The sequence below is a fragment of the Hemicordylus capensis genome, chromosome 2, assembly GCF_027244095.1.
Source record: "Hemicordylus capensis ecotype Gifberg chromosome 2, rHemCap1.1.pri, whole genome shotgun sequence".
Classification (NCBI taxonomy): domain Eukaryota; kingdom Metazoa; phylum Chordata; class Lepidosauria; order Squamata; family Cordylidae; genus Hemicordylus; species Hemicordylus capensis.
The window spans coordinates 218,197,609-218,225,544 of NC_069658.1; the positions used below are offsets into that span (position 1 = coordinate 218,197,609).

Sequence of the window (27,936 nt, forward strand, 5' to 3'; positions counted from 1 at the left end):
CTCCAGAAGAAAATTTGCAACCATCGCTTCTTATCTAGGTTTCTTTCCTAAAAGATGCTCTGCTGGGGACAAAACAAACATGTTAGCTGCCCCTGTCCCCCACAGTGTAGCACTTTCCCCCACCCCTTTTCTCTCTGGAGAGAAGTCAGATGTCATTTGGGTGGGAGGCATGACTGAGAGAGAGGGGCTGTGGGCCAGGGTCATAGTATAAGCTCCTAGCAATGTCCCTGCTGGCTCAGATTTCGGAAGCCAGAGGGAGTTGCTAGAGAAGGCTTCCAAGGGGTGAGGATTAGGGCTTTGGTGCCTCCCACACTACTCCCTACAAGTAGAGGTAGCAGCACAAACCATCACCACACCCCAGAATGCAGACACCCAATACAGGCAGGGCTGCAGAAATCCACTAGTCTACCAGTCTATGACGAGTGAAAAATGATGCCTGGCAAGTGGGGGGGGGAGTCCTGATGAGCAATGTACCAAAAGAGCTTGACAAGTAAGATATTTTGTCTGGCTGATAAACTGAGCCACCATTTCTTCAGCCCTGGACATAAGCATGGTATTTAAAATGAAAAATGATTCTATCTCCATACATTTCTGCATCAGTAAAACTGTTCCGAAGGGGGAAAGCAGCATGTTAAGTTTTGAGCTGATACACCTATTCACTGCACCAACTTAAGAGTCATTTCCCCCCACTCTGAGTGAATTGTCTGTCTCTTCCAAGGGGACCCTGCCATCTGCTGTTTTTAGAAATAGAATCCTAGTATTTGAGAACCGGGACTTTAGAGGTCTTCTAGTCCAGCCTCTGCTCAGTGCAAGAATCTGTAACAGCAAGGAAGCTGGCTCAGGCTAGACATCAGGAGGAATTTCCAAGCTCTAAGGGATGTTGGACAGTGGAGCCGTCTGCCTCGTGCAATGCTGAGCTCTCCTTTGCTGGAGGTTTTCACACAAAGGCTGGGCAGCCAACTGTCAGAGATGCTGTAGTAGTTTCCTGCACCGAGCAGGGGTATGGACTAGAAGACCTCTAAGGTCCCTCCCCAGTCTTACATCCTGCGATTCCAAAACCTACCTCCCTGACCTTTGTCTTCAAAGGCTCCTTTAAACACTTCAACCGGGTCATGGGGCATCTGCTGTCAAGACACCCTTACCATTAGGGAACTCTTCCTAAGATCTTGCCTGTATCTCCCTCCTTGTAACTTCAAGCCATGGGTTCAAGTCCTGCCCTCTGGAGCAACAGAGAATCTCCTCCTCCTTAGTGGCAGATCTTACAATATTTGAAAATGGCTCTCATATCTCCCCCCTTGGTCTTCTCTCCTCCAGTGAATGGCATTCACTCCCTATATGCCTGCCTATGGGTAGTAATGGGCTGGATGAGGGATAACAAATTGAAGCTGAATCCAAGCAAAACAGAGGTGCTCATTGTGGGGGATTGGAATTTTAGGGATGAGTTAGATCTTCCTGTGCTGGATGGGGTTACACTCCCCCAGAAGGAAAGATACGCAGCTTGGGAGTGCTCTTGGATCCAGGCCTCACCCTGGTATCTCCAGTAGAGGCTATGGCCATGAGCGCTTTCTATCAGCTTCAGTTGATTCAACAGCTGCGGCCATTCCTTGAAGAGAACGATCCCAAAACAGTGGTGCATCAGCTGGTAACCCCCAGGCTTGACTATTGCAATGCACTCTACGTGGGGCTGCCTTTGTACGTAGTTTGGAAAGTTCAGTTAGTTCAAAATGTGGCAGCCAGAATAGTCTCTGGGGTAACCCGGAGAGACCATATTGTGTCTGTTTTAAAACAGTTGCACTGAAATGCTGTCCATTGTCACAGGGTGTCACCCAACCATGACCAAGAAGTTAGATTCCTCTGATCTCATGGCAAAGATCTCTGTAAAAGAGGAACACAAAGTCTCCTGCCTGAGAAGCCCTTCTTATTCCACCTAAGAACAGCCCAGCTGGATCAGGTCTAAGGTCTGTCTAGTCCAGCATCTTGTTTCCCACAGTGGCCCACCAGTTACCTCTGGGAAGCCCAAAAACTATGAGATTAAGGCATGCACCCTCTCCTGCTATTGCTCCCCTGCAACTGGGATCCAGAAGTATATTGCCTCTGAATCTGGAGGTTCCATTAAAGCCACTGATAGACCTGCCCTGGATTTGTCTAATCCCCTTTTAGGACATCATCAAGCCCCGTGTAAATGAATTCCATAGATCCAATATGTGCCACGTGAAACTACGTGTACTACTTCTGTTGGGTCTAAATGTTCTGGCAATCCGTTTCATGGGATGACCCCTGGTTCTAGAGTTGTGAGAGAGGGAGACAAACCTCTTCCTATCCCAATCTCTCCACATCATGCATAATTTTATAAACCTCTATCATGTTTTCTTTTAGTCAGCTTTTTTCCAGATGCTGTAGCTTTGTCTGATAAGGAAGGTACTCCAGGCCCCTGATCACCTTGGCTGACCAGCTGCATTTTCTGCACCTTTCCCAGTTCTATCTTACCCCAACACACACACACACACACCCCTCTCCCTTTGCCTGCAGCACAAAGCAGTGAAGCCACACCAGGCAAGAGGCCGCAAAGTTCCGGTTTCCAATATTTTAATGAGTCACTACATCTTACCACTCATAATTATAAAAGAATAAGAATTCATAAAAATATTTTCTTTTCATAATACGCACTTAAGATACTCGGGCAAGTCAGCTGTGGTTCGTGTTTTAGGCCAGTTGACGTTTCTCCCTGCTTACCATTTTGTTGTTTCCCTCCCCGAGCAGGGGAGGGTGGCGGGAAGGGTGTGGGCAAGAGGGCAGGGAGGCTCTACCCTGAGGTGCAGAATGTGGCAACCCCCCTGGGGCCTGCTCCTCTCCCAACACCCTCCCCAAACTGCAGTTCATGAGAACCGGGTAAAATCCAAGGCCAGGAGGGCATGGTGGAGTGGGTGGCAGAACAGAGGGAGAGAGAGGAAAAAACAAGCAAGCGTATATCTGCTGAAAGAGGATGAGATACAGTCGCTGACCTGCAGAGAACTGAACAGAGGACCAACGTTGAAAACCCACACCTGAAGGCTCAGGATGCGGCGACGAGATGAGACAGAGCTGCAAAGGGGCGAGACAGGGGCGGGGTACAATACTGAGAAATGCGGGGGGGGGGATTGTTGCATAAAATCTTGCAATGCAAAGAACAACCACCAACCAACCCCCAAACCCACCATACCCAAATGCAGCTGCGGTTTTGGGGTAAATGAGCACTGAATGCTTGGCTACCTCTTTCAGAACAACGTTGCCCAAGAACAAAGGGTCCAGGGGGTCGGGGGGGGAACCCAAAGATCAGAGTTTCATGCTCCTAAATGGTTCCCTGCAATCCCGGAGTTCCCAGCTTCTTAGCACATCACAGCAAGGAAGCGACAGCAGGAGACACTGAGCTGTCTACATCTCTCTCTCTTGGTCTCTTCTTGTCCTCTTTTCTTCCCGCCCCGCCCCTTCCCAGTGGCTTCCTGGGGCTCTTGCATCCCCTGAAGGTAAATGTCTCTCTCACAAGAAAGAGAGTGGGACTCAAGGGGGACGGAGAGAGAACAACAAGAGGAGAGAGAGACAGACACAAACACAGAACTGCAGTGGGGAGAGTGGGGCGGGAGTTCGGGGGGAGAGAGAAAGTTGCCTGTCTTTATTCCCAGCACAAAGGAAGTAGCAGCAAAAAATGGGGAAATGGTAAGAAAAACCCTAAGAGAGGCTGGAGGTACGAGGGCAGAGCTGCGCCATCCGGAGCGCGGGGCGGGTCTCAGCTCTCCTCCGATTCGGGACAACATGCCTGGCCCAGGAGAGACGCACTCAGGCTCGGAGGCTGCCACGGAACAAAGGGGCGGAGCTGCAAGCTGTCGGGGTCTGCAATGGTTGTGGCAGAGCCCACCCTCAGAGGTACTCTTGGAGAAAGTGCAGCAGTGTGATTTCATAGTGCTCCCCTGACTCGGGGCAGCGAATACTGTGTCGCTCGTTGGGGTAGATCTGCATGCAAAAAGCAAAACGAGAGAGAGAAAATAAACAAACATTTGTCACCCTTCAGCTTGCAAAATCTCCGCTACAGATCTCAAAACAGCTCGTTGAAAAGCCTTGTTTACTACCACAGAGTCAGGGCTGTGCAGATTAGGCTGTGCATGTCCCCAAATGTCAGGTTCCGACCCAACCCAACAGTAAGACTGTCAGAAGGGTTCATGTCAGAAGGGAGCCAGTGTGGTGTAGTGGTTAGAGTGCTGGACTAGGACCGGGGAGACCCGAGTTCAAATCCCCATTCAGCCATGAGACTAGCTGGGTGACTCTGGGCCAGTCACTTCCCTCTCAGCCTAACCTACTTCACAGGGTTGTTGTGAGGAGAAACTTAAGTATGTAGTACACCGCTCTGGGCTCCTTGGAGGAAGAGTGGGATATAAATGCAAAATAATAATAACTAGCCGATCGCACACAGAGCATATGGGGCCGGCAGTTACCTCTTCCCCCACCCCACCTTCTGCCCCAGTCTCTGCTTCCAGGCCCAGTTGCCACTCCTCCCCACCGCCACTTCTGCCCTCCCCCCGCCACTTTCTTTCCCCCCTCCTGGGCCTTGCCTCCGTGGCTGGGCCGGGCCCGCTGCCGCCTCTGGCCTCCACAGCTGGGCCCACCGCCGCCATGGCAACCAATCCTCCTGGGTGCGCCTCAGCCGATCAGGCGCGTCCACCGCCCAGCCAATCAGCTGGGCGCTGGGATGCACATTCCAAGGCACACCCAGGAGAATTATATCCTCTCTAATAAAAGGCTTGGTGTCCATCCGTGGACACCAAGCGTCTGTCCGTGCCTCCCTGGGCCGTTCTGGGCATGCACGGAGCACATGCCCAGAACAGCCAAAGCAGAAACAGACACAGGCAACAGGTGGCCATGTTGGATCCTTGCCCGGCCGCGGAAATGCAAAGGCGGCCACAGGAAAGGGCAGAGGCGGCCGCAGGGAGGCAGAAGCGGCGGCGGCGGCACCAGGCCAGCCAGCCGCACCGCCGAAGCCGGGCGGGGGGAGGAGGCGGTGGGGGAAGCCGGCCGAGGCGGCGGCAGAGCCGCCGTCGAGACCTGGCGGCGCCGCTGAACCCGGGCGGCTGGGAGACCTTGGGGCCCTTGCCCGGCTGGGGAGACCAGCCACGGCCAGGAGACTGACGGCGGCAGGAGGGGGAATGGCGGCGGGGGGCCCAGAGCGCACAACTCCACTAGTGCCCGTTATTTAACGGGCTTAAAAACACTAGTATATATATAATGTTGGCCCCTCCAAACAGCCATGTTGTGTGGAGCAGGGCTTTGGTCTCAAGAAAAACTAGGCATCCTGGAACCACTTCCTGACAGCCACTTAGGGACCCTACAAGGGAATCCTGCCAGCCAGTTAGGGACCTCCAAGGGAATTCTGAAAGCAAAAAAATAAAATAAAAATGTGCCACTTAAAAAGAAGGCAGGAGTGTTCCCTATTGAGTGAAGAGGACATGATGCTGCCTACCTCCAATTCCCACCTGAATCCCAGGTAAAAAGGAGGGGAGGGTGAGGGGGCAGGAGAGAACAAGGGAGACCTCAAAAGGGTCTCCTACAACAGCAGGAGGGCTTCTAGCAGTTCTGACTTGTCAGAGGCTGCCTACTGTTGTGATGGAACTTGCTCCCACAATACCTGACGGTCGGGCCAATAGGACTGCACAGCCCTAGTGCAGATACAATACAGGGCTCAGAATGCAGCTTCCCAGCAACTCCATTTTTATCAAGCAAGCTTCAAGTCCTTATGTTTGTCAAAACAGGCTTGCCCTCATGGCAGCAATGCCTGGTGAAATCTCAGTAGCCAGTAGGTGAACCAGGCTCCCTGCTGTCTGGGGGAAGAGCTTCAGTATCATGCCCCTCCCTGTGACTAGAAAAATCAACATTAGGCAGAACAGTAACAGGCAACAACTCCGTGTTTCTTGGTGCAGGATTTTAAATATTTTAAGCACAGAGTGAACACCCGCAGCCCTGAAAGCGTCTCTGTCTCCATCTCACTTGCCCTCCCAAGCTGTGAACTGGAGGTAGGGGTGTGCACAAACAGTTCGCAGTGAACCCGTCTGCTCTGAACTGGGCCAGTTTGCAAGTAGGGGGCTCGGTCTGTGGTCAAACCAAACCAAACCTGGCCTGAAGCGAACCATTTTGGCGGCGAAAGGAGTGAGGGCAGTGCCAGGGGGCATGGTGAGAGACATCTTTCAAAGTAAATGAGGAGTTCCTTACTGGTATCTGGAGAAGCGTGGAGGCCAGTGACTGCCGCACCACAAGGGAGGAGCACCACTACTGCAGGCAGCTTCCAGATACCAGTAAGAACCTTCTCTGCTGGTGTAGGCAGTCACTCATAGTGGGTTATCCCGCTCACTTGCTCCAGAAGGCAGGAAATATGTTCTTGAAGAGACCCTTAACTAGCCCACAAGGTCCCTTCCAGTCTTGTTTCCTGCCTTCTCTCCAGTTGGTCAGAAAGCTTTAGCTCTCTATCCTGCTTAGGCTACTTTACCCGTCTGCTTTTTGCTCTGGTGTCCTCTTGTTCTACCTTCTTGATTTTGTGTTTCTGGATTCTATTCTAGGCAGACTGGCTGAGCCACAGAGATATCGACCCGTCAGAGTGAAGCCTATACCCACACGTGTTTGACTGGGTGACCCAGCAGCTGGGACGTCCTTCGATCGACATGTTCGCATCGCCGGAGAACACAAAGTTGTCCAGGTTTGTGTCACGATTCCCGACTTGGGGAGCAGAAGCGGTGGATACACTGTCAATGCGGTGGCCTCCGTTGCTACTATATGCTTTCCCTCCTGTTCCACTACTAGCAAGGTGCCTGCACCGTCTTCATTACTCTCGAGCATTGATGATTCTCATAGCTCCATTTTGGCCATGGTTTTCGGAGATAGTGAACATGACGGTGGAGGGGCCCATGCATCTGCCAGTTCGGATGGACCTCTTGTCACAAGGCCCAGTCTGTCACCCAGATGTGGCCTAAGACTGACCGCTTGGAAGCTGAAAGGGACTTGTTGACTTCCAGAGGACTTTCCACGGCAGTGGTGGATACCATCTTGGCATCTCTCAGGCCCTTGACGAATAGGATCTACCAGACTCCTTGGAGAAGTTTTCTGCGTTGGGTGGCCAGGCGAGGTTTACAGGTGTTGAGTTGTACTCTGGGGGATCTCTTGGACTTCTTGCAAGATGGTCTGTCTTTGGGGTTGAAAGCAGCAACTTGAAGAAGCAGGCGGCTTGTCTTATGCCTATGCTTTTCCCTGAAGGGGTCTCTGCTGACCCACTTCATCCATTCCTGCAGAAGTTCCTTAGGGGGCCATCTCTGTTGTCTTTTCAAGTGTGTCATAGTTTCCCCTCCTGGGACTTACATACTGTTTTAAGTGCATTGCATCAAGACTCCAGTCGAACCTTTATGCAAGACCTCATTACGAACGCTATCATGGAAGGTGGCGTTTCTGGTGGCGATTACTTCAGCCAGACTGATCTCTGAGCTTCGAGCACTGTCAGTGAAGGAAGAGTTATGTATTTTATCACAGGATGCAATATGTTCGATTCCGGACCCTTCGTTTATTCCAAAAGTCAACTCAGTTTTTCACAGATCTCAGGATATTTATTTGCCATCTTTTTGTCCTAAGCCACAACACAGGTTGGAGAAGCAGTGGCATAAGCTAGACATCCACAGGGCCCTGTGGGTGTATATTGATAGGACTAAGGACATTAGACAGTCAGACTCTTTGTTCCTGTGCTTTCAGGGCTGGAGGTTGGGTCAGCCAGCCTTGGAGGCTAGGATAGGCCTCTGGGTTAGGCATACAAGATACAACACGTAACTCCCCCGCTGGGGATTACAGCTAATTCTACTAGATTTGCATCTACTTCTGCTGCGTTTTCCTCTGCTGCTTCTCTTGAGGTTTGTAGAACAGCTACATAGAAAGTTCCGTCTACCTTCTCACATCATTATAAATTGGACGGGCACTCTTCCTACAGGGCAGCGTTTGGCAGACGAGTCCTACACCAAGTCTACTCAGGGCGTTAGGTTTTTGTTCCAGGCTTGTTCCTTCCCGTGGATGTGAGTTGTGGTATTACCCACGATGAGTGACCTCCTACACCAGCAGAGAAAGGAACATTCGTACTCACCGAGGGTTTCTTCTTGCTGGTGTTATGAAGGTCACTCATGCCCACCCGGGGGTTTGGGGGCCCAAACTTACCGCCAAGATTGGACTAGGGGACGGGGTAGACTTATCGTTCCTTCACCCTCTCTAGTGGTTTTCCCTCTGTACGTTTATTATGCATTCATCTACATAGGGTTGTCTATGTTGTCAATTGTTTTTATTTCCTCGCATTTGCTGTTTGGTTCTACATCGGTTTTGATGGTGAATGTAGACTCAGGCTTTTCAATGGACTGGAAGGGGCCGCCCCTTGTGGGCTAGTTAAGGGTCTTTTCAAGAACATATTTCCTGCCTTCTGGAGCAAGTGGGAGGGATAACCCACAATGGGTGACCGCCGTAACAACAGCAAGAAAAATTCATGGTGAGTACCAATGTTCCTTTCTCATTTACTTTGAAAGATGCCTCTCACTGCCACCCTCACCCCTCTCGCCCCCGAACCACCAAACAGGTTCGAGCTGATTTGGTCACGTTTGACAGAGCCGGTTTGCGGACCGGCAGTTTGGTCCAAATTCACTCCGAATTTGGACCAAACCACGAAAAACAGTCCGCAGCTCTAACTGGAGGAACCATTCCCACCCCCTTCATCTACCTGTAGCTGATAAGGTTTTCCAGCCCGGATTAGCTGAGAAATCAGGAAATTGGTGTGGAAAAAGTGCACGTTTTCATCGAGAAATCCATGGAGGATCAGCAAGCGGTTGGGCCTGGAAGGGAGAGGAAAAAGCCATGCAGTGTGAGAGTCACAGAGCAGAGGAGGGACTCCACAAGCCCCATCCTGTAATTCCCAACTGCAGCCCAATCAAGCCTCTCGCCCCTGGTTGCTTTCTAAACTGCTCCATCAAAAAGGTGCCAGGCCCCCTCTGTAATTCAAACCCAAGATCCTGTTGGACTCCAGCAGCCAGCATTTTAGAACAGGCATTGACAAGGTTTAGTCAGCTCCAGTTAAGTCATGAGCCAGCATGAAGCACAAAAAAGCCCTGTTCAAACATTAAAGCAGCTCACACCATCAAAAACTGGGCAGGGCAAGCATCCTACCCAGCTTTAGGAGCTGTGTGTGCTCCTGATTTTCGATTGTGTGTGAGCAAACACCACAAGAAAGAATGTATGGGCATACAGACATCTGTGCACTCATGCGACACTATGAGGCTATTCACACGATGGGGCATAATCAGGCTAGCGGAGGCTAGCCCGATTTCGCCCCATCGTGTGAACCACTGGGCTCGGCTGCAAGCCCGGTGGTTCCTAGGCGGGTAACCCGCCTAACTACCCCTGCCCTAAAACCAGCGAGCGCTCCACAAACCTGGTTTTAAAGATCGTGAGTAGCCGCAGCGTGGCTCTGCGCTGTGGTTACTCACGAGTAGACCCCTGGCGGGGAGGCAAAAAGCCACCTCCCAGCTCCGGAGGTCTCTCCAGTATGCCCTGTGTGCTCACACAGGGCAGACTGGAGCTTTCAGGGGCCGCATGGCCCCCAAGCTCCCCAGCCCCTGCGGCTCCGTTACTGAACCGGCAATTGTGTGGGCAGCCGATCCAGCTGCCCATGTCTCCTGCTCTGATAGTGAGCGGGGAGTGTGGGCTTAGCCCGCTCTCCCCGCTCACTCTTAAGAAACGGGTCTCACTGATCGTGAGACCCGGCTCAGTGTCTGAATAGGGTTGAAGGAAGGAACTTCTTTCAGGATCTGGGGTTTAGAAGCCTCTGAACATGGAAGATCCATCTAGCTTCCAGGGCTAATGGCCACAGACAGACCATTAGCTGGGGAGCTCCATTGCGAGCTCCCAGATGTCAGTGGACTACAACTCCCAGCATTACAGCCGGGAATGAGGGGGGTAATAAGTACATAAGCATCTGGGGACCCAAGTTGGAGAACTGTTGCCCTAAACTCAAATGTCCCCAATGCTCTTTTTTTCCTTAGTGGGAAAGTCAGTGTGGGAAAAGCTTCCTTAAAAGATATGACGTTTAAGAGGCAATGCTCTTTCAGGGTGAAGGCCGCTAGCTGCCCCAAGAGATTCCTGCTCGGGTTCTCACAGAATACAAAACAACCATTTCACCATGACAAGTCACTGGGCCCCTCTAGACCAGGGATTCTCAACCTTGGGTCCCCAGATGTTATTGGACTTCAACTCCCATAACCCCCAGCCCCAGAGGACTTTGGTTGGGAATTATGGGAGTTGAAGGCCAATAACAGCTGGGGACCCAACATTGAGAATCCCTGTTCTAGACTACCACTGCCTGTTCCTTCCCGGAGCAACTCTCCAAGCTCCAAACAGCGATATTTCCCCGGCTGTGCTGTTTTTCACACAAGGGGACATGCTGGTGGACTGAAGCTGGGACCTTCTTCGTATACAAAGTGGGTATTTGTCTGCCACTTCGGATGCCATTTTAGGGTAGAGAACATCAAGTGCATATGCTTAGAACTAAACTCATAATGTTAAAGAGCTGGAAGGGACCTTGGAGGTCATCTAGTCCAACCCCCTGCTCACTGCATGCATTTGCCACAGCACCTCTAACAGCTGGCCATCCAGACCCTTGTTTGGAAATCTCCAGCAAAGGAGAGCCCAGCACTGTGCGAGGCAGGCTGGTCCACTGTCAAACCCATCTCTGACAACTTGTAAAAAGGCACTGAAGACATATTTGTTCACCCAGGCTTTTGATTAGATATATAGTTTTTAATACTTTAAATATTGGATTTAAAATGATTGAAATGTTAATCATTAACATTAAAATGTTAATGATTTTAATGGTTTAAATGATTTTAATTCTAAACTGCCCAGAGATGCAAGTTTGGGGTGGTATAGAAATATGTTGAATGAATGAATGAATGAATGAATGAATGAATGAATGAAATATAAAATAAACAGCTCTTACAGTCAGGAAATTCCTCCTAAAATCAAGGTTGAATCTGCTTCCTTGTAATTTCAATTATTGTACATTATAATAATTTTATATATTGTTATACACATTATAATTATATTCAATTAAGTTATTATATAGTGCTAAAAGTATTATTAGGAAAACTAAGACATCTACAGCTTGCAACCAGGCCAAGAAGTTAGCCTCAACTCCCCAAACACACACCCCATTACTTACTCATTGGGGAGTTTTTCTACATGCAACGCCACTGAGCCTGCTTCGTAGCCTGGCTGGTTGTTTTCTGGGACATCCATGTACCGTTCCGTGTATCCGGTATCATATGCCATCCATACTGTGACCGGGGCCCCTGCAATAGCAACCTGGGGGATGAAGACGAAACAGAAACAGGTCTCTGTTATACTTAGGGCTGTGTGTACAACACACTTTTTAAAAGGAAGAAGGGGGAAATGGGAGTTCGAGCCCAACAACTTGTCAAGCACGGGAAATGGGGCCTTCTCGGTGATTGCTCCCAAGCTACTAGAACCCGCTGAGTTCCGCATGGCTCCTTCTCTTCCAACCTTTTAGAGGAGACTGAAGTCTGCCCTCCTTAGCCAGGCTTTTGGCCAGTGCCTTGCCCCCAGCTCTCCTTTTAGTGGCCATGGCTGTGTCTGTTGTATTTTGTGGATGCTTTTACTGAAATTTTAGGATTGGTTGTTTTCTAACTTGCTGTTCACTGCCCTGGGGTCTTGGGATGAAGCCGAGGGTACAGAAATGTAAGTAATAAACAAAGATCTGGGGACCCAAAGTTGAGAACCCTCAGCTTACACAGAGATCTATATAAAAACAGGAACAAGCCATTAGAACAACAAAAAGGTATCTGGTTTTGATTAATTTTTTTTTTTTGCCTCACTGGCAGTGGCTTTTAAGCCTACTTTCCTTAAGGAAAAGCTTATGAGATCACCCGGCTTATGAGATCACCCGGCATTGATGTCATCCACCCCAATTCAAGATGGCAGATGCATAAACATTTGAGGTGCAAATGGGCTAACTTGTAAAACACCTAACCGATTTGGACCAAATTTGCTCCAGCTGTAGGGACACATAGGGATACCTCAATGGCGTAGTTTGTGATGATGTCATCCACCTCAATTCAAGATGGTGGGCATGTGAACATTTGATGCACAAATGGGCGAACTTGTGGACCATCTAACCTATTTGAACCAAATTTGCTACAGCTTTAGGGACACATAGGGACAGCTCAAGGGCAGAGTTTGTGATGATGTCATCCACCCAGATTCAAGATGATGGGCGCATGGACATTTGTGGCACAAGTTGGCTAAATTGTGGACCGCCTAACTGATTTGAAACAAATTTGGTATAGTTGTAGTGAGTCACACATAGGGACCAGTGGTCCCTCTATTTTTTTTCCATCTCTGTGCAGAATGAGTTTTGTTCTGGGCAGCAGTATCAAGGCACTGTGTGCGCACCTGCATTCAGAGTGGGACCCTTCTGATTAAGCCTGAGTGGGATCTAAAATTAACTGAGCGGACATCAGAAAACTTGTGAGCGTGCACACATGCGCACGCCTTAGAGCGAACAGTGATAGGGACACCTCAACGGTGTAGTTTCTGGTGATGTCATCTATCCCAATTCAAGATGGCGGACACATGAATGTTTGAGGCACAAGTGGGCTAACTTGTGAATGATTTGGACCAAATTTTGGTACTGTTGTAGGAACACATAGGGACACCTCAGTGGTGTGTAATTTGTGTTGATGTCGCAAATGTTTGAGGTGCAAGTGGGCTAATCTGTGAAGATGGTAATTATCAATTATAGTGAAAAGGAAGTAGGCAGATTATTTCTTACCAGAACTTCTTGTTCTTCTCTTTCTATTGCTCACAGGACAGGTGATGGGTTCTGCCAGGCTCTGGGAAGGAATGAGGGGCCAGTCCCAGCTGGAGAAACAGCAGCAGCAGATGGCAAGAGTGCCATTTTGACTCACTGGCTGCTCCTTCTAAATGCACTCCTTTCAACTGGGGATGCCTGAGAGTCAAAGTCATGGAGGACAGGTCTACCAATGCCTACTAGTCTTGATGGCTATAGACTACCTCCAGGTTCAGAGATAAGACACCTCTGAATACCATTTGCAGAGAAGAAGCAGCAGGAGAGGGTGAATGCCTTCATCTCCTGCTTTTAGGCTTCCCCAGAGGCATCTGGTGTGCTTCTATAGGAAATAGGATGCTGGACTGGAAAGGCCTAGGGCATGATCCAGCAAGGCTCTTCTTATAAGGGATGCAAGATTCAACCTGAGACTTCCAGCATACCAAATATGAGCACTGCCACTAAGCTGTGTCCCCTCCCCTGTCCTCTCTCCTATCCAAGAGACCTGTATCCCCTCCAGTGTTCCGATGTTGTTGACTACAACTCCCATAATACCCAGGCAAAGGCCATTGCACCTGGGGATGCTGGGAGTTGTACTGAACAATATCTGGGAATCCCTGTTAGAGGGAATACTGGTCTTCTCCTGTCCTCTCCCTTGTACTTAGTCAGGTGTCTCAGATTATAGGCCGGCCTGGAGACCACAGGAAAGGAGAGGAGAGGAGTTCATTAGAAGCTACTCTCAGAATAGAAGCTACTCTCAGGACAGTATGGGGGGCTCGGGTCCAATGCTGGCATGGAGTTTTTAAAAACTGGGAGATGTTTTCCAAATGTACAACCAGAAAAAATGGAACATCTGTCAAGACCTACAGAATGAGTGAATAGGTGACAAATGGCAAATGAGATTCAATGTAAGCAAGTGTAAAGTGATGCATATTAGGGCAAAAAAACCCACATATATACTGATGGAGCCTGAGATGTCAGTGGCTGGTCAGGAGAGGGATCTTGAGGTCGTGGTGGACATCTCGTTGAAAGTGTCAACTCAGTGTGCGGCAGCTGTGAAAAAAGCTAATTCCATGCTAGGGATTCCATGCTAGGAAGGGGATTGAAAATAAAAATGCTAACATTATAATTATAATCTATGGTGCGGCCACTCTCACAACAGAAGAACCAGGGGTCATCTCATGAAACTGAAGGCACTTTTTCACACAGCACATAATTAATCTATGGGATTCTAGGCCACGGGATATGGTTATGGCCACTAGCTTGTATGGCTTTAAAAGGGATTTAGATAAATTCATGGAGGGCAGGTCTATCAATGGCTACTAGTCTGAGGGCCACAGGCCACCTCCAGCCTCAGAGGCAAGATGCCTCTCAATACCAGTTGCAGGGGAGCAACAGCAGGAGAGAGGGCATCTGGTAGGCCACTGTGTGAAACAGGATGCTGGATTGGATAGGCCTTGTGCCTGATCCAGCAGGGCTGTTCTTATGTTCTTAGAATTGGGAGCAGAAAACCTGGGCTCGAGGGCAGACTGTAGCAGTTTCCTGCAATGAGCAGGGAAGTTGGACAGGAAGATCTCTAAAGTCCCTTCCTAATTCCTACTCTAATATTCTATGATTCAGCATTCATCCTTGAGCAAATTACTTTCCTTAACCTCAATGCACCAATCTGTAAAAAGGGAGCCATAGGAGCCTAGCTACCACTCAGGAAGGTGGACCCAGTAACACACATCTAAAATGCTTTGACACTTGCCCAGTGCTGCAGGGATTTAAGCCAACTCACCTTGAAGACATGAGGCTTGCAGATGAGCCCCATGAGCGAGAGAAAGCCCCCGTAAGACCAGCCGTGGATGGCAACGCGGCCGAGGTCAACGAACCCGTATTTCTCCGCTACATAATGTAAACCTTCCACTTGGTCTTCGATCTCCACCTGGCCCTGCAAAAAGACGGCAAGGAAGGACAAGAGTGAGTATCTGGCTCACATCTTCCTAATGGTAAAAGTCCCACTGTCAAGCTGCTTTTATTTATTCATTCATTCATTCATTCATTACACTTCTATCCCTCTCTTCCTCTAGTGTACATAGTTATGTTTATCCTCGCAACAACCCTGTGAGGTAGATTAGGCTGACAGATACATGACTGGCCCAGAGTCACCAAGTGAATTTCATGGCTGAATGGGGATTCAAACCAGGGCCGGACTGGGGGCACTGAGAGGGTGGTGGAATGTATGTGGGGAGGGGCCAGGTTTTGAGCAGAATGGGTAATTAAGAGTGGGAGTTGGGGTGCAGGGGTGGGATGGGGCGCACCAGGTGGGGTGGGGTGGGTGAGGCACACCGGGAATATGCCCTGTTGCCCTAAGGGCAGTCTGAGCCTACTTCTCACGACCAGTCGGAAGGAGAGGAGGAAATTAAAAATAATTTAGGACTGACAAGCAGAAGTACTTTTTCACACAGCGCATAATTAATCTATGGAATTCCTTGCCATGGGATGTGGTGATGGCCACCAGCTTGGATGGCTTTAAAAGGGGCTTAGACAGATTAATGATGGACAGATCTATCAATGGCTACTAGTCTGGTGGCTGTGGGCCACCTCCAGCCTCAGAGGCACAATGCCTCTCAATACCAGTTGCAGGGGAGCAACAGCAGGAGAGGGGACATGCCCTCACCTCTTGCCTGTGAGCTTCTCAGAAGCATCCAGTGGGCCACTGTGTGGAATAGGATGCTGGACTAGATGGGCCTTGTGCCTGATCCAGCAGGGCTGTTCTTAGGTTCTTATGATTTGATGTTGTACATGATTTTCATTGTAAACCACTCAGAGACACAAGTTTTGGGTGATATAGAAATATCTTAGATAGATAGATAGATAGATAGATAGATAGATAGATAGATAGATAGATAGATAGACAGAATGCTGTAGAAGCTTTGTGCACGGAGCAGGGAGTTAGAGAATCCTAGAACATTAAAGCTGGAAGGGATTTTGGAGGAATTCTAACTGTTCTAGAATTCTGACTGACATTTACCTTATATTTCTTTTTTTAGGTTGTGAACCATTTTTTTAAGTTGTGAGGACAGGGAACCATCTTGTTTATTTTTGTTTATCTTTCAATGTAAACCGCTTTGGAAACTTTGTTGAAAAGTAGTAGTAGTGGTAGCAGTTCTGACTCTCAAGTTCTATAATTCTACAATTCTCTGATGGCCAATATACCTCCCTTTGGTCTTCTCTTTTCCAGGCTAAGATACCCAGATTCTTCAACCATTCCTCACAAGAATGCTTGTCTGGATTCTAGACAAGCGGATCAACAGACACGCCAAACCAAGGACTTACCATTTGATTCTTCAGAGCCCCTTCGAATTTAAGGCCTCTCTGGCAGGATCCTCGCCCGTCTATCACCACCACAGCATAGCCAAGGGATGCCAGCGTGTTGAGTCTCAGGTACTTGATGCCTTTGAAGGAGTTATTCACTAGCTGGACCTAAGAGGTGAACAGAGGAACATCAGAAGCTGCTTTATACAAAATCAGACCATTGGTCCATCTAGCTCAGTCATAAGAACATAAGAACAGCCCTGCTGGATCAGGCCCAAGGCCCATCTAGTCCAGCAGCCTGTTTCGCACAGTGGCCCACCAGATGCTGCTGGAAGCCTACAGGCAGGAGTTGAAAGGGGCATGCCCTCTCTCCTGCTGTTACTCCCCTGCAACTGGTACTCAGAGGCATCCTGCCTTTGAGGTTGGAGGTAGCCTATAGCCCTCTGACTAGTAGCCGTTGATAGACCTCTCCTCCATGAAGTTAGCCAAGCCCCTCTTAAAGCCATCCAGGTTGTTGGCTGTCACCACATCTTGTGGCAGAGAATTCCACAAGCTGATTATAGGTTGTGTGGAAAAGTACTTCTGTTTGCTGGTCCTAGATTTCCTGGCAATCAATTTCGTGGGATGACCCCTGATTCTAGTGTTATGGGAGAGGGAGTCTCGTCTACACTGACTGGCAGTGGCTTCTCTGAGGTTTCAGGCAGGAGTCTTTTCCAGGCCTACCTCTTGATGCTGCCAGGGATTGAACCTGGAATCTCCTGCATGCAAAACAGATGCTCTACCACTGAGCTATATCTTACAGCACACAGTGACCACAGCTAGCCACCCATCCCAATGCAAACCAAGGAGAGCGCTGCTTAGCAAAGAGGACCATTCATGCTTGCCACCGCAAGACCGACTTAATTCTGCTGGTGATGGTGGGTGGCGGGGGGACACACACATCCATATGCAACGTCCCCCTCTAGCTTCTTCAGTAGCAGCATGTCCCAGGGAATCACAGACAACTGCCACCTTTTTCCTTGCCCTGGGAGAGAATCCACATCACAACCACCCACGAGCGTACCTGAGGCCCTCCGTAGACAAAAAGAACCGTGGGGTGCTTCTTCCCAGGCTGGAGGTCGTGGGGTTTGTAGACCATCCCGTAAAGCTCAACATCCGACTGGGTGCGGAAGTGAAAGATCTCCGGCGGGATGTAGTCAGCAGGGCAGCCTGAGAAAGTCCAGGGGAGAAGAAAGAGAGCGTCATCGTGCAACTCAGAATCACGGGATGAAAACACGTCACCGAATGTTGCCGCGCCCACTTGCTGGTATAAATGGGATTTTTAAAAAAAAATTACAAGAGAACAACACAGAGATCTGTGACTACTGTGAAGGAAAGAGAAACTGAAGGCTGCACATGGGCAAGCATATCAGTCCGTCACTGGATCTCCCAAATTTTAGCAGTTATTCTATTTTATACCAGGGTGGGCAGACTTAAGGCTTCCCCTCTCTCTTGACTTTTTGCCAGTGCCTTGGGAACTACCTGCACAAAACAGAAGGTTTAACAACAATTGGAACTGCAAAAATAGTAACTGGGGGTGCAGAGCCAGTCACGAAACTATAGCTTATATTAAAAATTGTGTCTACACAATAAGAGATTTTAACATAAAAAACCCTGAAATGTGGAATAATTTTGCTGCAGCACAGAAGAGGAGCAAGAGAGGCTGCTTTGTGTGAAAAGAATCCAGATGGAAATTAATGGGAGAGAAAGTCAAAGAAACCCTGATCACTCAATGAGAGGCAGATTAAAAGTGGTGCAACCATGCCCCCCACTGAACCAGCCAATCAGATTTGCAGTGCTGGCTGGAAGGAAAGGGAGGGAGAAGAAGACCAAATGCCTGGAAAGCTACTTCAGATAAGCCCCGAAACTAGCAGGAGCTCCTGAGCTACCTAGTGCCTCCCCTCATTATATACTGCCCTAAAAGCTCATCAAGTGTGACAGGGAGGGAAGGACTGGTGAGTGCCAGTGCTTTCCCCAACCCTACACCCCCAACTCCCTAAGTGGGACCCCACCCCTTGCTCCAGGGAGCTTATAATCTGAATGCCACTTCTGGGAGGAAACAGAACCAACAACGTACACCTTTTAAAGTGACGATTCTCTTATATTTAGCAGGGGGAGAGCGACTGGCACTATCCAGCCCTGACACAGCATCCCTTCAGTATCTGCCTTATGTTTCTTTTCCGATTGTGAGCCCTTTGGAGACAGGGGACCATCCTATTTATGTATTACTTTATTTTTCTGTGTAAACCATTTTGAGAACTTTGGTTGAAGAGCGGTATATAAATATTCGTAGTAGTCGTCATAGTCGTAGTATGCAAGAATTTAAGGCAAGCCCTCAGGACAGGTTTTAAGTTAGCTAGCAAATGGCTTAAATGACATAGTGCTTCTCTGTGCTGCTGCAAAGAGTTCTGCCATCAGTTTCAAGGTGTTTTTGTCTTGGTGTGTGTGAAAGTGCCAGGGCTTGTTAAGAGATCCCAAGCTCCTAGGGCAGGGCTTCTCAACCTGGGGTCTCCAGATGTTGTTGGACTTACAAGGGCCCTTAATGAGGTCTTGTGTAGACAGGGGAGCTGGTTTCCAACGTGATCTTTATGAAACCAAAAAGAGCTAGGAAGCCGAAAAAGGAAGGAAGACTGACTCACTGGCTGCTTCCATCATGCTAGCCCAAAACTTCGGCTGTTTGTGGAGGGGGTCGTCGTCCGGGCCGCCGAGCTTGTAAACATGTACACAGGGTGGGGTGCTGACACTGCTGTAGTGGCTGATGAACATGTCGAAATTCTGCAGGAAGAGAAAGACAGACTAGGGCTGAGAATGGACGTCACCCCACCCACGGCATCCTGCCCCACTGACTGGCAATCAGCCCCTTTCCATTGCTGCACTAATTTATTCATTCATTGATCCTATTTTTATTATCACCTGATACATACATCTCTTCTCCTGCTACTGAGGTATGGCCCTTGCCCTCTATAGAAACTAAGCTCAAGAAACAGAACGAAAATGGTGCTCTTCTTTTCCTTTGACCCTTGTCAACCCCTCTAACAAATTTCAGAAACTTTTGTTTCCAAACAAAACTTGTTTTGGAAAGTGGCATATAAATAACCGTAGCAGTAGTAGAAGACTGCAAGCTCCTTTGGGGCAAGGTAAGTGGGGTGCCTTGGCTACTACCATTGCTGCCCCAGCTGATCCTGCCTTGGCTTTGGGCTCAACTCAGCAGATTCAGGCTGGACCTTAGGAGGAATTTCCTGATGTAAGAGCTGTGTCCGGCAGTGGAACAGTCGGCCTTCACTGAAGGTTTCAAAGAGAGGCTTTAGGAACATAGGAACATAGGATACTGTCATATACTGAGTCAGACCATAGGTCCATCTAGCTCAGTCTTGTCTATCCAGACTGGCAGCGGCATCTCCAAGGTTGCAGGCAGGAATCTCTCTCAGCCCTGTCTTGGAGATGCTGCCAGGGAGGGAACTGGGAACCTTCTGCTCTTCCCAGAGCGGCTCCATCCCCTGAGGGGAAGATCTTATAATGCTCACACCTCTAGTCTCCCATTCATATGCAACCAGGGTGGACCCTGCTTAGCTAAGGGAACAAGTCATGCTTGCTGCCACAAGACCAGCTCTCCTCTCTGGATGTCAGGGCTGGATGTCAGGGGTGAGGTAGCAGATTCCTGCACTGAGCTGGGGTTGGTCTAGAAGACCTCCAAGGTCCCTTCCACCTCTAAATTTTTATGTTTAGCCTGCAGAAGAGGAGCCTAAGGGGAAATATGAGAGCCATCTTGGGATATCTGAAGGGCCGCCACACAGGATGAGGAGCAGGCCTGTTCTCTGTGGCTCCCGAGGGTAGGACTGGACCCAACCGGGTGAAATTACAAGGAAGCAGATTTAGGCCAGACATGAGAAGGAATTTCCTAACTGTCAAAGGCTGTTGGACAGTGGAACAGTCTGCCTCATGCAGTGCTGGGCTCTCCTTTGTGAAGGCTTCCAAACAGAGGCTGGACAGCAGAAGTCTGTCGGAGATACTATAGCAGGCCCTACACTTAGCAGCAGTTGGACTAGAAGATGTCCACAGTCCCTTCCAACTCCCACATTCCAAGATGATTATCCCCACAGTGCCGACTGCCCTAAGGCCACCTAGTGAATTCATGACAGAGGCAGGCTCCAAACCAGGCAAGTTGCAATTCACAGCTCAGCCTCTTTGCGCCATCACTCCCCACTACCTTCTCAAGTTAACAACAAAGATTCCAGCCCTCATGGATGTGCAGAAAAGCAGAGCCTCCACCCGCCACCGCCGCAGAGAACCCCTCTAACATGGGCCCATTCATTTTCGTCTGTTCAATTCTTTAGAAGAGCCCCTCCAGGCCTTGGACATCTCGGCTACCCAACAGAGCCAGAGGGACAGACCTGGCTCATAGAACAGCTGTGGGAGAAGCCCAACGTGGTGAGCCGCACGATCTCCCCAGGAGACTCGTAGCTGACCACGTAGAGGTGATGTTCCAGAGGGGTGTCCTTCGTGCCCTGGAAGTAGACCAGCTTCGTTTCTTCATTCACCCAGATCTGCAGTGCAGAGAAAGTGAAGAACAAGAATGGCTTCAAGATGTGGATGCTAACATCAGGTACGCCCACATCATGCACTGGTGCCTTATATTTATTATCTCTCTCTGGGCTTGACAAATCCCAGGTACTGCAAGCAATGTTCCCTGTAGCAGGGATTCCCAGAAGCTGTGGACTAAAACTCCCATAATCCCTAGCTGCAGTGGCCAAAGGGGATTATGGGAGTTGTCGTCCACAACTTCTGGGAATCCCTGCTACAGAAAATAATGGCTGCAACCCCATCCCCAACTTCTGGAAATCAGATTCACTAACTCCCTCTGTCTCTCTAAGGTTCTTCTGCCCAGGCACTGTTCATATACGCTGCATTCAGACGACATTCCCAGTTCTCCAAACCAGGAAAGATCAGGAAAGAGGAACTGGATTGAGAGCTCCCGCCATTTGTGACCACATCAGCAAACCAGGGTTGATTCTATTTAAATCAAATCGATTTAAATCATGATTTAGATCAATTCACAGAAGGACTCAATTTTAATAATTTAAATCACAATTTAAATTAATAGGAAGATTCTATTTAATCATTATTTTCTATAAAAGTACAATCTTGTTGTCTAATATAACCTTCATATGTATTTCAAGATAGATGTAGGTTTCATTTTTAGAAGGTAGGTACACACTTCTCATAATACTGTTTCATTTGGGCAACCAGGCCTTGCATTTTGTTGTTCCACTGTTTGCATTTCGCACACGTGCCTTTCTTACCCACAGGCACGGGAACTTCATTAAAATATTCCCAAATGGGGTCTCTCTTATGGCCTGCTGACATGATAGATATTTCCCTTCTACAATGGAGGATATCGGAAAAAGTTTCCTCAGGACTGCATAGATATGTTCTATGCATTTTTGATTTCACTTTCTATACCCCTCCCCATTTAATGCATTTATAGTCAAACTCCTCCTCCTTGGTCAGATCTACTCTATCCCCTCAAATCCTCCATTCATTCATAGATCTTCTTTGTCTTTGCACTTTTGGGCGGGGGGGAGCACGTGTGCTGCATGTACACCACCTGCAGAATAAGACTGATCAGGTCTGTTTCCTCTCATCCCCATATACTGCTGTTAACATGTTCGTAGAATATAATTATAAGTTATGATTAATATTCATGATGATATTTGATCTAGGTTCTTTATGAACTGTTTTTAAAAATCAATTTAAATTTTAAAAAATCCAATGTGGGGGTGGGGGGAGGATTTAATCGATTTTTATCAGTCCTACAGCAAACGACTGTTTCAGCAAACTCTTGAAGCCAGGACTGCAGGAACACCATATAATCCTGGTTTGGAGGGGAGTTGCCCTCCACCAGCTACTTGCCCCCTTTCCCCGTGACTAGCAAAACCAGAATACATTTTGCAAAACAGTAAAAAAGAAAGTGCAGAAGAAATTCCACAAAGTAAAGGGGGGGAAGGAACGTTGGTACACATTGTGAAGGTTTCTTCTTGCCAGTGTTAACGGAGGTCACCCATCATGGGTTATCCCCACAGAAATGCTCCAGGAGGCAAGACTATGCAAAGGAAGAAACCTCTGATAGGCCCCATATGGGCAGTTCCTTCCAGTTCACTGAAAAGCTTGAACCTAGAAAAAAACAGGTCCCCACCACCACTACCACCACCACAAGGTAGAACAACAGAAACTGACTGACTGAGAAACATATATACACAGGGGAAATGTATCTTTGACCATAAAAGCAGCAGAAATAGCAGACACAGCGGAAGGTAAGCAGCAGATTACAAGTAAAAATGAAGCTGCCTGAAATAACCTCGACAGGAGATCCAGGCAGCAAAAACCCCAGGTGGGCATGAGCGACCTCCGTTACACCAGCAAGTGAGCACAGTGTGTGAAACCTGTGTGTTTCAGAGCAGGTAGGGACCAGAACTGGAGCCCCTTCCATTCACACCAACTAAGGAGAACAGCCCTGCCCACCAGAGCAAATGGACAGAGTAACCCACTCTCAAACTTGGGTCCCCAGCTATTGTTGGACTACAACTGCCATCATCCCCTGCTACATGCAACTAGGCAGAGTAACGCAGGGGTTCTCAAACTTGGGTCCCCAGATGGCATTGGACTACAACTCCCATTGTGCAGGGGGTGATGGGAGTTGTAGTCCAACAGCCTCTCAGGAACCCAGTTTGAAAACTTAGGGAGTAGCCCATACAAGGATGACCTCCTTGACGGTCAGAGGAATGGGGTTTTCTTGGAGCAAAGGGAACGCAGAATTTTTAGCACAGAGTGCTGCCAATTTCCAACAGCAATAAAACCAAACAGGTTAATTGAGGTCCGGCTACGCAGCCCTGCCTTTATCATGTCAAAGGACTCCTGTACCTTTGATCCATGCCTGGCCAGAACCTCCCATTCTCCACTACTTAGGGCAATCTCCTCCTTGAGAGGGCATTTGAAGTCCCCTGAAGAGAAAAAAAAGAAAATGGAGAGAGGAAGACGGATTAGATGCCAAAGAACAGGTGCTTCCACCATCACCACAGCTGCAGTGGGCGGGTCTGGAGCTCACCTTTGCTGGGGACGTACGGCCGGGACCAGTCGTAGCTGCCCCGCTTGAGGAGCGCTGTGACCCTGTACAGGTGGCAGAAGCCCGTCTTGCATTCATTGGCTCGGATAAAACAGAGCTCCTCCTCTTCCCCCTCTGGCTGGGCGAAAGGATAGAAGATGTCGTGGACCTACGCAGGAGAGAGATAAGGGCGCTGTTAGGAGGACAAGAACCAAGGAGACGTAGGGTAGCAGAGCAGGGTGGCGAGGCTGGGGTGCCCTCTCTGCCCTGATCAGCCTTTCTTCCTCGAGTCCTTCCAGACAGCAACAGGAACATAGGAAGCTGCCGCCTACTGAGTCAGACCCTTGTTCCATCTAGCACCCTCTTGCCTACTCTGACTGGCAGTGGCTCTCCAAAGTTTCAGACAGGCATCTTTCTCAGCCCGACCTGGAGATGCTGCCAGGGATTAAACCTGGGACCTTCCGCATGCAAAGCAGGTGCCCTTCCACTAAAGGTGGGGAGAGGAGATGCATGGGAAGTGGCAGACCATTGCAGATGGGCAAAGGGCTCCCTCAGGGGGCCTCAGAAGGAACAGCCTGCTTGTGAGTGGGAGCCCATTCACAAGCAATGCAAAGGAAGCAGAAGGCGGGCATGGCTAGAACTCTGCGTATAAAAAGGGAGGGAAAGGCCAAGGAGAACCAGAAGCTACAGAGACAGATGTGCGCAACCTCCTTCCTTCCTGGCCAAAGCCAAGGAGGGCCCACAGTTTATCCCACCTACCCACCTTCCTCTCAGGCAGCATAAAAAGTTAAATAAAATAAAAACAAGCATGCTCTTTGCTGAGCTTGATAGCTTAGGAGCCGAGTAGCAGGGTAAGTAAAGTAAAGTGTGCCGTCAAGTCGATTTCAACTCCTGGCAACCTCAGAGCCCTGTGGTTGTCTTTGGTAGAATACAGGAGGGGTTTACCATTGCCTCCTCCCACGCAATATGAGATGATGCCCTTCAGCATCTTCCTATCTCGCTGCTGCCCGATATAGTACCAGCGGGGATTCAAACCGGCAACCTTCGGCTTGTTAGTTAAGCATTTCTCCACTGCACCAGGGACACAATAATTCACTTCTGGCTACCAGCCGCATATTTCAAGTGGAAGTTGTATGGATATACAAGTTTGCAAATGACCCAGGAGAGATGTTGGCAATGACTTGCAGGCTTCCATAGACACATAAGTTCCACCTGAAATAAAAGAGTGGAAAGAGACCTCGGAGGGTCTTCTAGACATTAATTGTCCCCTTTGCTAAACAGGGTCCACTCTGGTTTGCATTTGAATGGGAGACACGTGAGCACTGTAAGATAAAGTTTTTTATCATTATTATTATTATTATTTCTCGCTTACACAGTCAGACAGCTGTTACTGACTGGTTTGTTTTATCCAGACATCGAGTCCTTCCCAAGGACCTAGGATGGCTGGATTTTATTATCAATATTGTTGTTATTGTAGATATCTTTGCAAAATATAGGCTGTTCCCAGTAAAGTTGCTTTTTGTAATTGGCTGATGGTGATTTCTGTGCCCCCTATTAATAATAATAATTATTATTATTATTATTTCTTATTTACACAGTCAGACAGGTGTTATCGACGGTTTGTTTTATCCAGACATCGAGTCCTTCCCAAGGACCTGGGATGGCTGAATTTTATTGTCAATGTTGTTGCTGTTGTTATAGATATCGTCGCAGAATATAGGCTGTTCCCAGTAAAGCTGCTTTTTGTAATTGGCTGGTGGTGCTGTCTGTGGCCCCTATGGTGTTGAGGTGCTCTTCAAGGTCTTTTGGAACTGCACCCAGGGCACCAATTACCACTGGGATTATTTTGGTCTTTTTCTGCCACAGCCTTTCAATTTCCATTTGTAGATCTTTGTATGTTGTGATTTTTTTATTTCTTTTTCTTCTATTCTGCTATCCCCTGGTATTGCTATGTCGATTATTTTAACTTGTTTTTCTTTCTTCTCGGCTACAGTTATACCTGGTGTATTGTGTGGCAGATGTTTGTCTGTTTGTAGTTGGAAGTCCCATAATATTTTTACACCTTCATTCTCTTCAATTTTTTCAATTTGATGGTCCCACCAATGTTTGGCTACAGGTAGCTTGTATTTTTTGCAGATGTTCCAGTGTATCATCCCTGCTACCTTGTCATGCTTTTGTTTGTAATCAGTCTGTGCGATCTTTTTACAACAGCTGATGAGGTGGTCCACTGTTTCATCTGCTTCTCTACAAAGGCAGCACTGGCTGTTTCTTGTGGATTTTTCGACTTTGGCTCTTATTGCATTTGTTCTTAGTGCCTGTTCTTGTGCAGCCGGTATTAAACCCTCAGTTTCTTTCTTCAAGTTGCCATTCTTAAGCCATTGCCAGGTCTTGGTGATGTCTGATTTTCCACTTATATTGTGCAAATATTGACCATGCAGTGGCTTATTTTTCCATTTTTCTGCTCGGTTCTTGACTTGTTCTTTCTTGTAGGCCTGCTTTGTTTCATTGGTGTTGAATAGTTTCTCGTTATTGACCATTTGAAGTGCATCTTCTTCACTGTCCTTGATATATTCTTCAAGGCCTCTTTTCTCCTCCTCTACTGTTCGATGGACTTGCAGCATTCCTCTTCCACCTGAGCTGCGAGGGAGGTATAGCCTATCGACATCACTGTGGGGGTGCAGAGCATGATTGATGGTCATGATTTTCCTGGTCTTATGATCTAGCGTCTCTAGCTCTGCCTGGGTCCAGTCTATTATTCCTGCAGTGTATCTGATAACAGGTATAGCCCAGGTGTTGATGGCTTGTATGGTGTTCCCGCCATTGAGTTTGGACTTGAGGATTTTTCTAACTCTCCTGATGTATTCACTTCCAATTTTTCTTTTAACTTCAGTGTGTGCGATGTTATCAGCCTAGAGAACGCCCAAGTATTTGTAGTGTTCTTTCTCTTCCAGGTTCTTGATCTTGCTTCCATTGGGCAGTTCTATTCCTTCTGTTTTCCTTATTTTTCCTCTGTTCATTATTAATGCAGCACACTTGTCTAGTCCAAACTCCATTGCTATATCGCTACTGAATATACAGACAGTGTTTAGCAGTGATTCGATTTCTGACTGGGACTTTCCATACAACTTCAGGTCAGCCATGTACAGCAGGTAGTTTATTTTACTCGATGTTTTAGATGTTTGGTATCCGAGGCCTGTTTTGTTTAGTATTTGTGAAAGTGGGGTCATGGCGATTACAAACAACAGAGGGGATAGTGAGTCCCCTTGGAAAATGTCTCTTCTAATACTAACCTGTCCAAGTATCTCGCCATTGATTGTTAACTGTGTACTCCACATGCTCATTGCTTTTTAAATAAATATCTGAATGTTTTTGCTGACACCAGTTGTTTCTAAACATTTTAATATCCATGTGTGAGGCAATGAATCGAAGGCTTTCTTGTAACAATCCATGCAACACTTAGATTGGTTTTTCTTCTCTTGCAATTTTCTAAAATCATTTTGTCAATCAGCAGCTGGTCTTTTGTGCCTCTGGTGTTCGGGCAATTTCATTTCTGTTCAACTGGAAGCTGTTTGTTAGTTAATAAGTGTTGCATCACTTCATCTGCTATTATTCCAGTTAATAATTTGAACATGGTTGGAAGGCAGATTATCAGTCTATAATTACTTGGAACTGCACCTTTTGCTGGGTCTTTCATTATGAGATGAGTTTTCCCAGTTGTTAGCCATTGTTCAAAATCACCTCCTTGCAAAATGTGATTGAACTGTTTTGATAGTTGTTTATGAAGGCTTGTTAGGTGTTTAAGCCAAAAGCTATGCAGTTCATCGTCGCCTGGCGCAGTCCAATTTTTAATTTTCTTTGCTCTTTCACTTATTAATTCTGGTGTTATTATTAGATCTTGCATTTGTTGGTTACATTTTTCGACCTCTTTCACCCAGCCTGCTTTTTTATTGTAATCTATTGGATTGTCCTATAATTTTCCCCCAAATTGCATTGTTTCTTCTTTATTTAGTGTTTCTATGTTTCTTGTAGTTTCTCCTTCTATGCTTTGGTAGAAACGTCTCCGATTCAACTGGAATTGGAGATTCTGCCTCTGTTGTGTAATTCTGGCTTCATATCTGCTAATCTTCTTTGACACTGCTGTTATTTGCTGCTTTATTATTTCCAGGACTTCTCTAATTTTCCTTGAATCTAGGTGGTATTTTTGGATCAGCTACTGTTTGGTGTTTTCATTCTTCAGCTTCTTGTCTTTCATATCTTTCAATTTACTAGCATCTGATCTAAGCCTGGCGATTTTATTTTCTAATCTAATCTTCCATTTAGGTAATGTACTACTTTCTTTTTTTACAGGTCCACTGATCTTATATCCGAGCTCTTGTGTTATTATTGTTGCTGCACTGTACATGAGTTGGTTTGTTTCTTGCAAATGATTGGTTGTTATTTCTGCAAGTGCAGCATTGACATCTTTTAATGCCTGAGCAAGTTGTTTTTTGGCAACTGTTTTTAGAACTGGAAGTCGAACCCTGGTGGTTGTTTGGTTCATGTGCTCAGTTATCTTTTGCTTTAGTTCTTGTTGCTTTTCTGTTAAACGGCATTCGGGTTTTTG

At 47.7% G+C, this 27,936-nt stretch overlaps 1 protein-coding gene across 4 annotated transcripts in view; it reads right to left on the reverse strand.

The window, feature by feature from the left end:
• Positions 1 to 2,569: 2,569 nt before the first annotated feature.
• The window catches only part of DPP9 (dipeptidyl peptidase 9), a 51,617-nt gene continuing 26,250 nt past the window's right edge, over positions 2,570 to 27,936 (reverse strand). For all 4 annotated transcript variants that reach the window (XM_053299738.1, XM_053299741.1, XM_053299740.1 and 1 more), the window contains 10 exons: positions 23,337 to 23,502; positions 23,153 to 23,232; positions 20,626 to 20,778; positions 18,874 to 19,009; positions 17,259 to 17,404; positions 16,217 to 16,363; positions 14,676 to 14,828; positions 11,252 to 11,394; positions 8,759 to 8,870; positions 2,570 to 3,987 (listed from right to left, as the gene is read on the reverse strand). In XM_053299738.1, the coding sequence (XP_053155713.1) occupies positions 3,895 to 3,987; positions 8,759 to 8,870; positions 11,252 to 11,394; positions 14,676 to 14,828; positions 16,217 to 16,363; positions 17,259 to 17,404; positions 18,874 to 19,009; positions 20,626 to 20,778; positions 23,153 to 23,232; positions 23,337 to 23,502 (1,329 nt within the window). In that variant the 3' untranslated portion in view covers positions 2,570 to 3,894. The remainder of the gene's footprint in view (positions 3,988 to 8,758; positions 8,871 to 11,251; positions 11,395 to 14,675; positions 14,829 to 16,216; positions 16,364 to 17,258; positions 17,405 to 18,873; positions 19,010 to 20,625; positions 20,779 to 23,152; positions 23,233 to 23,336; positions 23,503 to 27,936) is intronic.